This window comes from Eurypyga helias, unplaced genomic scaffold (assembly GCF_000690775.1).
Source record: "Eurypyga helias isolate BGI_N326 unplaced genomic scaffold, ASM69077v1 scaffold23667, whole genome shotgun sequence".
NCBI lineage: Eukaryota > Metazoa > Chordata > Aves > Eurypygiformes > Eurypygidae > Eurypyga > Eurypyga helias.
The window spans coordinates 1-12,873 of NW_010262662.1; the positions used below are offsets into that span (position 1 = coordinate 1).

The window sequence follows — 12,873 nt, forward strand, 5'->3', positions numbered from 1 at the left end:
ACGCTCGGCGCGCACGGCTGGGAGCTCGGAGCGCTCGCCTAGTTAGCATTCAATCTGTCATTTCATTTTAGGATTTGCAGTAGAAAGGGGAGATGAAGAAATAGTTTAAGGAGCTTGTAACATCACAGCTGTCAATCTCCGGCGTTCCAAAGGGAGGAATGACAGATATATAAGCCCATTCATATCAAAATAAGGTTTGCAGTCTTTTTCCCTGACCCAGATTTGCTACAGAGGCAACTTAATGCAAATACGCAGTTCACTTTTGCTCTAAAATCACTTAACGGGAGCCGAAAACATTAACCCCCAGCAACAGAACCAGTTCCAAAGAGTCAGATTATTAACTTCCAGCAGTGAATCAGGGAAAAGGGGGGAGGAAAGGGGAGAAGGGGGAAAACTGAACAAATGAGGTCGTGTTGATTTGTAGGTGGTAGTCATTCTATCGAGAAATCCAGGGGTCAGTCAACAGGGGTAACCAAATTCACAAGAGAATTCGGAAGGGCCGTACCATTAACGCTGATTAAGACAATGAGTTAATCTAAAGGGACAGCTTTGAGTGTTTAGGCTAGAAAAGACAACGCTCCAATTGGAAAGTCATTACTGGTGCATACAGGCTGTGAAAACTAGCCAGGGACTGCGCACACTGGGCTGTCAAACTAGGGTTGGTTTAATTAATGAAGGCTTAAAGCAGCCAGATGTGCTTCTGATTTCATCTATTTAAAACAAATCTTGGTGCTGCAAAGCAACAGCGGCATGTCCGGCTCAGAAGGGGGGGTCTGGGGCAGCAGCTCTCCTCTTGCTGCCACATTAGAGGGTTAAGCACACCTGGAAGGCAAACACGAGGAACGCAAATGAAGGTGCTCCTTATCCCAGAGCCAGATTTGCTCAAACTTTCCTCCTGATTAGTGTTTCATGCCTGTCAGCAGCAGCAGCAGAGAATTTGACTGTTCTCTTGTGAAAATGTTACCTCCTTACACTTACACCAAAGCAATCCACCTAAAACCCCCCAGACGCAAGACCCCAGAGGCCGCAACTGCGCGGGAAGTTCAGAGACCTGCGGGAGCTGCAGGAGACACCAAACCCCCCTCACGCCGTGGTGAAGGGCAGGGACCATTTTCCAGTTTGCAAACTTTCCGTTGAATAACCCCCTTCCCACAGCGCAAAAATCGCAATGTATGAGTCTACGAGAAATCACGCTAAAAACCAACCAAAATAAACACACTAGCGGGAGAGTGCAGATGAGCAAGAGCGCTGGCAGAGTTAGGGCTGAGAGTAAAAGCTGGAGATGAGAAACACTGGAGGAGAAGGGACAAGGCAGACAGGAGATGGAGTGACGTGACAACTGGAGGCACATTTCAGCATTCTTACCTCTGATCGGTGTACCACCTGGTGAGGTAATTTGAATGCAAATAAGATTAGAGAGAAGCATTAGTACAAAGAGGAAAGGAAGAAAATTATAACTAAAAAGCAGAAAGTTTTTTTTTTAAAGCTAGAATTTGTATTAGCGCGACAGGAATAAACAAAAAAGAAACTGATGTGCAATAAAAGTCGGAGTGACACTCTCGGGAGGTTAGTAAAGCTCATCGCTCCCAGGATTGCAGCATCCAGCCCTGTATCTTGCCATCAGAGCCACCAGCCTCCCGAACGGGGGCCAAACGACGCTGCGGAGGTGGCGCTGCGGGCTGGCGTCACCACCTGCGCTCACCCACGGCGCGGTTCGAGCGGCCGAGATGGGAGGACACGTCGGGAAGGTGGTGCAGTGCCCCTTCGCTCCTCATACAGGACGAGGAGGGGGTGTCCTGGGGGCTGTGCGACCGTGAGTGTGCTGGGCAGGAGGGGTGGAAAGCGCATGGTTGCGGGCACTAAGTGCAATTTTGCTTCGAGGTTAGAATGACCAGTGGGACAAAATCCGCTCGCTTAAAGACGTTTAACTAAGGGGAGAGCGTAACAAATCAGTTTTGAGCCATTCTCTGAATTCGCATAACCCTTGCATCAGGTTCCCTCTGGCAAAGAAATGGGTGTCATGCAGAATCAACTTTACATACAGCAATGTTTCGAAACGAAGTAGTTTCTGGTAATGTAACGATGGCACGCTGGCCAGACCCCTGTTGTTCCTGCCTAATTTGGATGTTAGCTGGAGAAAGGAACCCCCACCCTCTTTATAAGGCACTGGAGATAACCGTACATGCTACAATGCAGAGTATCTTATAAGGAGGGCTTCTCTGGGAGTGAGGGTAAGTTATCCTGTTGCAACAATCTGTAAAGGTTTGTTTTATGAGCTCAATGTGTTTAGCAAGTGGAGGATCCACTGGTCAGTGTCTTGAGGTCAGCGTACAATCGATAACGAAGCATGACCGAAGGGGAGATGCTCCAGCTGGCAAATCGGCAGGGAACCCTTCTAATCCCCACTTTTGTCCCCTTGGTCTTATTTTGCACATATGAAGGATGTTAGTATAAGGGATTCATGCAGATCGAATCTGTAGGCAGTTCATGGTATGTGTTGGTTTTATGCAGATTTGTAGGATCTGAACACCAAGCACTTACCAAAGAAAACTGAGGAGTTTAAACAGACAGAAAAACAGGGTTAAACAGGACACAGTGTGTCAAATCATGTTCAGTGTATTGATTAATAAATACCAGTATGCATACAAGAGTGTCGTGTATCTCAGATTTACAGCTCATTCCATTATCCACAACAATGATCACCCAATGGGAAAGAAAGACAGAAAAGAATTTCTGTAAATACAAAGAAGGCATATTTTAAGCATGTTTAAGTTGTCTCTTAAAAAGTAATTACAATATTTATACATATTCTTTTTCTTTCCTAACTACCCTTCCTTTAGGCAGAGTCCTTTCTCTAAGCAGGAGCAGCAATTCAATCTACTCATTTTAGCATTTTCCTCTGCCAAGATGACATTACCCCATTTTAACTTTATGTCTGGTTATATTTTCTGACGCTTTCTATCCACAGATGACTGAAGCATCAGGAAAGATCTTGCAGTGACTGAAGTTGTGGGTAATCTCTCTCTTGCAATAATAAATCTGCTCCTTATTTATCTATCTTACTAACTACCGCTACCCTTGACAGAACAGTTACACCCAGACATACTTGCATGGAATAGCACAGCCATGGAAAACAGGGTTATTTCTCTTTGCCTGTTTGGAAAGTTTGCCAAGTGATATTTTTGTTCTGTTTGGTCTAGGGCCTCCCCCTGTCCCCTTCCACAATTCTCAGAGTTAAGAAAAGCATCGCCACAGTGTGTCACTTCCCACGGGAATGGTGCAGTGACTTTGAGCACAAGCCCAAGGGGCAGAAAACAGGACTTCCTCCTCTCTCATCTGGCTGAAACAGGGTTTGTTGTTCTGCCCTAGAACTGATTTGCAGCAAATCTTTAAATCTACTCCCTGTAGAGGCTAAACCCTTTCTCTATTATGCAATTGTCTACACAGAGCTCTAGGAGCAACTACACACTTGAAGCAGATTCCCCAAAACGAAGTGTGAGCAGGTCATTTGTTCCTGTGTTAAATCCCAATCCTCCCGGCCTCCAAATGTAAGCCAACCCTTGCGGGAGCAGCAGAGAGGCTTGCTGTATTTAGCGCAGGGTTTGTTCTGGGTCTCCCTCACCTCTGCCAAGTTAAGACACTCACTCTTCGCTCAGAGGACACCGTTATGGAGAGTGCACAAGGCTGTTCTGTTGGACCCCGAATTTCTTCACCCAGAAGGAATGAAAGTTTCCATCTGCCCTCCACGTCATATGGCAATGCATCTCTGGCCGTGTATTTTCAGGGGGTCCCTCAAAGGGACCAAATCACAGCACACAGGCCACAGAGTGCCAACGTAAGAGAGTGCATCAAGTGATGGAGGTGCCATCACTTCAATGGTTACTGAGGCCAACTTGCACCTTTTGATCACCAGACTGCCCTATGCAAAGGGTACCCCAAGATCAAACTTCAATCCCAATTCCCCGTGTTGGAAAGGCTTGAAACACTCATAAGGAAGGAGAGTTTACTTCCCCTTCATGGTAACAGACACTGAACAACACCCCATACATTCACTTCAGTCAGGAACGAATGCCGACCCTGGCATCTCTGTGTACCAGAAGCACCCAGCCAGGTGCCTAAAGCAAGGCAAAACAGAGGATGACACACTGGAAACCCCCCTGGGATTATTTGCATCAGTGTTTCCCGGTGTGGAGGACAGATGCTGATAGAGGAGGGACTTTACTCTGCTGACAAACTTGCCCCAGACTTATTAACACACCACTTCCCTGTAGGAACCTAAACCACCAAAAAATCACTCCAAAACATCACACAGAGAAACCGTGGCTATTGCTGGCTGCAGCTGGGCACTAAGGCAGCGCAATGCTGAATCCCAGAGAACTCCAACAGTGCCTCTGGCTGCTTCCTAACATAGTTTTAGGGGAAACTATTTTCAGAAGTGAAAGTACTACAGAGCAGGCTGGCTGTTTGCCGCTGGTTGCCAACAGGGAGCCTGTGTGGATCCCACCACCGCTGTGTGCGCCTCACACAGCAAGACCCAGGTGTGCAGCACAGGCTCTCCAGGACACAGACCTTCGGCTCTCAACCGGTCGGCCATGCCACCGCTTCCACCCTCGTCCAGCCAGTCCCTTCCGAGAAAGCATCTATCCTTGCGTGGGTTTCCTGATTCTTTTGGATAATACTCCCCAATTCCCATCCTCGTGGGCTGTCCCTACACACCCTGCCGCACGTCAATGTCCACCTGATGTCTGGACTGAAAGCAGTCTTTGCTGGGAGCTGAATGTCCTCCTGCTGGGTACTGACTGCCTGCTACTACCAGTGAAGCGGGATACGGCCGTTTCACTGGGACACACAGCACCTCTTTTTGCAAGTTTGTTCTGTGGCTGTCGGGTTATTCCTTTGTTTCCAAATAAGTAGTGCTTTTACCTAGAGGATCAAGACTAAAGTGACATGCTTACTGGTAACTCTGAGAGCATAAATGCAGCAAGATGATCTGGTGAGCCAGCTCCCACCACTTCTTTGTTAGAGGCACCTACACCTTCTCAGAGAATGGCCGAAATCCCCTGCAGAGCCCTCTCTGGTGGTTAATTGCCTGAAAGCCACACTAGGGTCTAGAGCACGGTTCCATAACTCAGTTAATTGACAGTGATTAAAAGAGAATGATACTTGTTGTAAGACCAAGTTCTTTACTAGATGAAAAGTGACGATGCTCCCTCGGTTTCCGGAGTTTCCTTACACGGCAAAGATATTTGTATAACATTCAGAATAGTTATTTATTCTAATCTGACATTTTGTTAATAAGTTTTCTGAAGAGCCAGGTCGAACAGCAATTCCAACTATGAAACTCACGGGAAGTATTCAAGAACTTTGGGAGTATGAACACCATCAGAGTCGCTCTGAAGTCTTCAGGAGCCTGTGATCCAAGGATCTTTACAGAAGAACTGCAAAGCATCAGTACAATCTGATCTATATTAAGAGAGTTTCCACCACATCATCAACTAATTTTAAAACACGGTTAGAACATAGCACTGATCCTTGCTGCCAGAACTCATACGTACATCTCCTGCAACCCTACAATGTCTGGACAGCTTTAAAATCAGTTCAGCTAAGCTGGTTTTAAATGGGCGAGCATGCTAGGGAGGTTTCCCAGCGCAGAGCTGGCTTTAGATCCTGTGTCAGGGACTGAGAGGCAATGACTGAAGCTAGGCACCCTGGGGCAGAGCAGGGAGTTGTCCCGAGTCACTGCATTTGCAGAAAAGCATCCTCTCCACAAGAGGTGCAAAGTATTAGCAAGATGAGCAAAGGAGAAATTTGCTACAACCAGCATGAGTCAGAGACCTTGCTTTTGCCTTGATCCATGACAATGGAGATGAAAAACTGTATTTTTTAGTGTTCTCATCTCTAGAGCAAATAGCCCAACATGTCCTGGCAAAACTACCCAAGAGCCGGACTTAAAAAAGAATTAAGCATTACTCATGAGGAAAGATCTATGTATTTGGGAGAAAGGGGAAAAAAAGCCCTGTAAATGTGAAGAGTTATGCTGTCACAAGGTTGAATGAGAAACGTGCATCTACGCACATAGAAATGAAATTAGTAAATGAGGGATGGTAGGCTACAGGGCAGATTCATAAAGTGTGTTTGCTCCTGACAAAGACACCAGTCCTCTGGGGTTAAAAGAGCCTAAGATGACAGGTTGGTTGTCTTAAACCACAAACTCTCTAGTACCTTGCCAGAAGATGAACAGACCTCCAGAAACTGATGTTCAGAGCCCCCTTGGGCTCATGATCTGACTGCAGGCAAGTTCAAAGACCTGCCTGAAGCCCCCAGAGCACTGCCAGCCCACATAACCCTGAGTGTCAGAAGACAGCACCTTTCCTAAATATGCTGCTGCTTTACCTCTAGCTATTTATTCCACACTAGGAGCCTGAAGAAATGAAATCATCCCTCAACCCCCTCTCTAAGTCAGACTCCAAAGCTGTTTTGACCTTTATGACCTATATTTAGTACATCTGAATAATAATAATATATTATGTACTCCTTGAAGGTCGGACACTCCATATATGCAATACTGGGCTCACACCATGCTGTAGCTATTTTAACTATATTACATCTGTCTAGCTTTTATTGGGTTTTAATTAAATGAAATTAAATGAGCGTATATTTAGATTGAGATAGTATAAACTGACATTCATGCAGATATGCCAGGCTGGCTGTAAGATATGATCTTAATGGAGCAGAGACTTTGCAAACTATTAAACTCTCCCATATAATGAGGTATCTATTTAAATACTCTTTTCTTTGAAAAACAACTCTGCCCCATTATGGTGTAGTGCTGGAGTGCTCAATTAGCACCTTGCAGAATGGATCAGAGACTGCCCAACCCATCACATTGCTCACACAGGATAACTGCAGCCACGTAAGTGGGACTCAGGCACTTCAAAGTGCAGGCCCTACTTTATATCAACTACAAATATAGGAAAAAGCCACAAATGCAAGCAAGGGTTGAATTTCTGGCCCATGAGATGTGGTAAACTTCTTGCTCCCCACTCATGCCAGGGTGGAGCAGAGCCTTGGTGAATCTTGGCATCGTATCACCAGGTGCCTGAAAATAAAACTTCGCTCATATTTGGAAGTCTCTTGCATTGAGCTGTGGAAACCTCCCTCGCTATATTAGAGAGCTAATCAATTTCTTTTGCGAGTCTGAGGATGTGTGCTGCTCATTGATTTCTAAAAGGTTCCCTTGACACCTCCCTTGGTAATTACTGTGTCTTCAGCAAGCAGCCAGCTCTAGAGTTTGAATCCCAGGTGAAATATTCAATTGAGATGTTGCTCAAGAACAGCAAATAGGAAGCAGAACTTGGACACAGTGACAGGGTTTACTAGTTTGTTTTTAAACTTTCTATCTCACTAAACATGTGAAGCAGCTGGTAGAGAGGCAGCCAAGTGCCTGCGAAAAGGAGGCTGGAGGATGTACAGCAAGTGCATCAGGCGCTGCCTTGCTGCTCATTTATGGTAATTTCTGATGCTGATTTAGTCAGCTATGAAGTGAAACACATCCATGTGCACTTTCCTATTGCTGCTTCCTAAAGCTTCTCAGAATAATTAACAAGCGTGATATTTTCTTACAGCACAAACAGATCAAGATTAAACCATGTTGTGGGGGAGATAAGCTAAAGGTCACTGGGAAATTTCATAAGCTATAAATGCATTAGTATAATTAGCACTCACTGGTACATCAAGGTGGGATCAGGAGTGTCAGGCTGGGTTCTATTTTTGATGAGTGATGTCTCATTACCCACTCCCCCAAGTACAAGCCTACTTCTTATCATCCAAGCATCATCAGATTTATGCAGAGGGCTTCTGCTATGGGGAAATATGTCAAGACGTTCACCTTGCTAGGAGGAAGATGGTGTTGCCCTGGCAGCAGCACTCATAACAAATGGCTTTTGAGTGCCCAGAGATACATCATGGCCAGGCAAGGCAGTCTGCCTCTTACTTAAGCGTGAGACCTTTCTAGACCAAAGCTGTTCCAGCTCTGTTCCCTTCGTGTAGGCTGCTGTGGGCTTTTCCTCCCAAACTACAGCTGCTGTGCATTGTTAAATAGCCACTGCAATTCACGCTAGGGAGCTGCACTTCATCAGTGAATAAAGCAATGTTTCATTTTCTTTAATTCTCTAATGGGCCTTACAGTCCTGGGAGACTGAACAGTGCAGCAGAAAAACAAGAGTTCCTTGCTAAAAAGAGTGCATTCTTAGTGGTTAGAACCCACAGGAACTAAGCATCTGTATTTCAAAAGCTAGTATTTGGCTAATCAAACAAACAAACAAAAAAATCAAAAAGAAATTGTACATTTCAAACTGTGTCCACCTTTCTTTGAAATCCACAGAATAGCTGCTTCTTGGAATTTTCTTTATTCTTGTGGTGTCACATAGCAAGAATGATAAACATCTCAAGAGAAAGCAGAGCACTGTCTTGCAGAGTCTACGTAAAGAGTGAAGTAGTAGTGACTACTGATTGTAAAATCTCAACCAGTATCTCACTGTCCTGATCTGCACTGTGCTTCTCTCAAAAGTATGAGAGACCTGTTGAGTTGGTAGTGAAATGTCTGAGCCTACCAAGGATTTGGGGCAATGTCAAGACGGTCTATCGAAGAAGGAATCCAGCTGATGTTCCAAAAGGCATGTCCAATCTAATGCCTCCTTTTAACAAGCCACGATATCCTGCCAGAGAAGATCAGCTCCGAAAACTGTTTTTATATTGTAAAAGAAACAAGCTCAAATCAAATTCACATTTGGGTTCAGAATTGTATTTCGGGGAAAAAGTAACACCAGCAAGTAGAGAGAAAGGGGAGGAAGAGTGAGGAGGTAGGGAAGGCTTACTTGCTTTGCTGCCTTACCCGAGCGGAGCTGCTTGATTCGCCCATTGCTAGTTGCAGTGTCGACAGGCAGGAAGTCCTTGAACCAGGAGATCTCAGGATCAGGGTTACCACTGGCAGCACAGAGCATTGTGGCTGTGCGGGCCTTTTCCACCACCTTCAGCTGCGGGCCCATGTCAATGGTCGGGAAGCCAGCTGGGAGATGGTCTTCTGCAAGAGGAGAAAACACGCAAGGTTAAAGAGACATGTTTGGGCGCAGCGATGGGGTACGGCTGCGGTGACAGCACTGCCATGGTACAGCATCTGTGCCTCTGCTGGAAAACAGCAGCCTGACTTCCCTACTGAGAAGGTTTTCAAGCCCTTAAAGCACATTAGGCTCTATAATGAGCATTCATTACACCAATAGAAGCTTCCACTAAATTTAACTCCGTTTAAATCAATTGCCTTGGGAAACGTCCATAATTTTCATTGATACATAAGCTCCATCTATTGTTGTTAATAATTCAGTAAAAGCAGGTATTTGCCTTTTTGTGGGAGGACTGAGTTGAAGATAACAGACAAACATGAATCCAAATAGTTTGAGGCATCTTGAAAAACAACAGCTAAACAATAAAACCCCTTAGAATGGTCCGGAGAGGCCCATTTTATCTTTTTTTGACTAGGAACATTCTGTCACAATGGCAGGGTAGACTGTAAATCTCTTCCTCATGCCCCCAAATCTGATTCAGAAGGCTTTTAGAAACTAATGAATGTAAAGCTAATGAGCCACGCTCTGCTCATGAGCCGCCTCACCAGACTGTGCCGTGGCAAGCTCCTGATGCATTTTCTGGGCTGCAGAGAGCAAGAGGTGTGCGAGAAACGGCCAGTGCACGCTCTGGCACGTCTTACTGAAATACTGTAAAACAAAGCACCTCCGTAACTGCTAAAACCATTCATACAGCAGGTAGGAGTTAATTGGGTTTGCTGCTGCAGAGCAGGCTCAGGTAGGCTGGGTGGAATACATTAGGCAGCCCTCACTGATAAGCCAAGGCATGCTCCAACATCGTCATTCAATAGCAGCTGCAGAACAGAGCTCATTTACTCATTCTGTGGCAAGATGTACTGTACTCTGCTAAGCCTGAACTGCAATCAAAAGGACATACTTTTGCAGAAAAAAAAGAACTTGAAGAACATTAAGAAGCTTTTAAAGCGCCAGAAACTCAATTATTTTCAGCATGTTTTTTCCCGTTTTAAGGGAACTTCAGCAAACCTCCTTCTTTGCCAAGTTCAGTTCTGCAAGGCTCCTAGCTCACTGCAGTGTTTAAACAACAAGACCTCAGCATCTTCCCAAGTCCCAGAGGAGTCTGAACTTGCTGCAGTCTGATCCTCCCTGCTATCACCACACATCTGGAACCATACCCCTGACTCCCAGCAGGAAGGTACTAGCAACAGGCCACCTCAGGTGCTTCCTTCTACCTGTACATGCACACCTGCAGCACAAACATGGCCTGTGGTGGCTCATCTTACCTATTTCCCCCCAAGATCTCAGGAGAATTCCCAAGACCCTTGACTTGTTTGCAAATTAAGATTCTGTAGCACCAGGCAACATCTGCTGTAAACAAAATAATGCCCTGGAATATTGTTTTTCTGTTTACATGAGAGTGGCTGTGAAGCATTCAAGGTTTTCTAAAGGAAAAAACGGTTCCCCGATGCTTATTAAAAGCACAAACCATATTTTGTCTCCCAGACCGGCCTCCCCACAAACCTCTCTCATCATGAACAAACATAAATGGGATTTTTTTTTTAAATGAAAGGTACCACAAAAACTAGTTCTTTTTTAATTTGCTCTCCATTGATTTTCAAAGACAAAAGGTACATAGCACTTAACTGGAATGACACCAGAGCTAGCATTCAATAACAAGCAACAGAAGCACTCAATACTGAGCAACCACAATGCATACTCCTACATGGCTGAAAAGAAACAAAGGAAGGGTACACACAGAAGTACAGCATGGCATAGATTGAAAAGCAAAGGAAGATATATAGGAAAAGCAGTAAACAATGACATTCCCTTGGATCGAGGCCAAGTTTGCCTAAAGTGCAGCATCTTGCTATTTACGGTATTGAAAGCAGATGTTTACTCTGGGGAGGCTGAAACCCTGAAATGATCTAATCTAATCACCATGATTACCACTGACAATCTTTTCTGGTTTCTTCATGATTTTACAAAGAATGCACTGAGCTAAGTATCACGCAGTTGACTTCGTCCAAAGTCTGCGCGGAGGCTTATCACAGAGCTAAAAGCAAATCTGAAACCAGCATTTGTGCAAGAAATCTCTTCCTATCTGCAATGATCCTTTGCTCACAGAAACGAGAGGGATCAGAAAATCCTTCACAGCGGCCGATCCACAGTTCCAGGACCAGCCTGCTGCTCTGGAGCTGACTGTTCGATCAGAATTAGCAGTTTGCGATGAGCCACAGACCAGCAGAAGTTACATGATCCAACCGTGACTTCAGTGGGTGCAACAGAGATGCTGATCACAAAGACCAGGCAGCAAAGCTACCTCTGCCACACTAGAAACCTTAGATGAAGCCTTTTCTGGATTCCAAAGATGTGTACAGTGCTGCTCCCATACCATGCACATCCTGCAAGCCCAAGCCATTATGGAGCCTGGCGGGAACGCTGGGCACTCAACACCTGGACAGAGGGCACAGGTGACCACCACGTGATGACCCTCCGCCGCAGACCCTGAGCTGGATGCCGACAGGCACGGACAGGCGTGCAAGGCTCACATGGTGTACAGTCTTCGCCCTTAACTGCACACAATCCCCAAAACCATAGCGGCAAATGACAGCAGTGGAGAAGCGGTGCATCTGGGTAGTCAGTCACAGCAGGTTCCCTGGGCTAGCACTGGTACAGCCCAGTTCCCACGCACGCCTGGAGATTGAAACCTGCCCATCTGCCATGGCCACGCCACCACCAAAACTCACACAAGCAGCACTGGCATGCCTGCATCTACAAAACACACAGGCGGCGAGGACTTGTTTGATCCCCTGTCAATCAAATGTAGAGGCAACCCTGACGTTTTAAGAGCAGCGATTTGCTGTGATGAGATGCCGGGGAAACCTGACAGCCGGTCTCTGATGGCACCTCAGACACAGGCAGGCGGGGGTTCAGCTGCTGTTAGTTCTGGAGTAGCTCCAGGGGACCTGCACAGGGCCAAGGGCACAGTGCCCAGGGCTCAAGCTCGAGGGGAGGATGTGCGCTCTCTCCAGACGAGGTCCATGGGCCTCAGGTGCCCGTACCATCATGGAGCGGGGCACCTCAAGTACTGCAGGTCGTCCCCTGGTACTGCGGCTCTGGCAGCCCCGCCGAACCCTCCTAGAGCAGAGCGTCTGTGGAGAAAACCCGGAGCTGGTCACACCACAGGCCGGCACAAGCCCACACCTGCCCTGTCAGCAATGCTCCTGGAGAGATAGCAGGGCTTCGTTCCAGCCCGGCTTGGCGCTGCCGACTTCCCTGGGATGGCGAGGGATGTCTCTGTTCAAAGACTACAGGTGACGATAGGAGTTCAGAGCTGTTCTTGCCTTGCCTTCCCCTCCAGCAAAAGTCTAATCTAGGTCTAATTATGAGGCTCAGTCATGCCTCGGCTCCTTCCAGCCCTCGCTAGCTGTACTAACTTGTCTGCACACGGAGCTCGTCAGTAATAGCTATCCTCCTATTCATGCCAATCCGTGGATACCTGTCTTCTAGAAAATGAGTTTGTCAGCACTTGGTTTTATTCACGGATAGCTAGTGTGCTTTTAATACACATTAGAACAGTCTACGAACTGGCTTTCAAGTGCAGACTATCTAAACCAGTTTTTCTTTCGGGGTTTCAGATACTTTCAGAGAGGGTGTTATCTCAGGCAGGCATTAGGTTAGAGCAAGCAAAGTCTAGGCACAAACAGGATTCTTTTTGGCACTGCAAGCTCCAATTCCATCCATGGACTACACAGCAGCAGAAGCAGGAAAGACAGGA

The 12,873-nt window shown here is 46.3% G+C and overlaps 1 protein-coding gene across 1 annotated transcript in view; it reads right to left on the bottom strand.

The window, feature by feature from the left end:
- Positions 1 to 8,893: 8,893 nt before the first annotated feature.
- Positions 8,894 to 12,873, bottom strand: part of LOC104512723 (receptor-type tyrosine-protein phosphatase F-like) — a gene marked incomplete at its 3' end in the record, with an annotated part of 98,308 nt that continues 94,328 nt past the window's right edge. The window contains exon 4 of the mRNA XM_010155815.1: positions 8,894 to 9,082. Coding sequence (XP_010154117.1) covers positions 8,894 to 9,082 — 189 coding nt within the window. The remainder of the gene's footprint in view (positions 9,083 to 12,873) is intronic.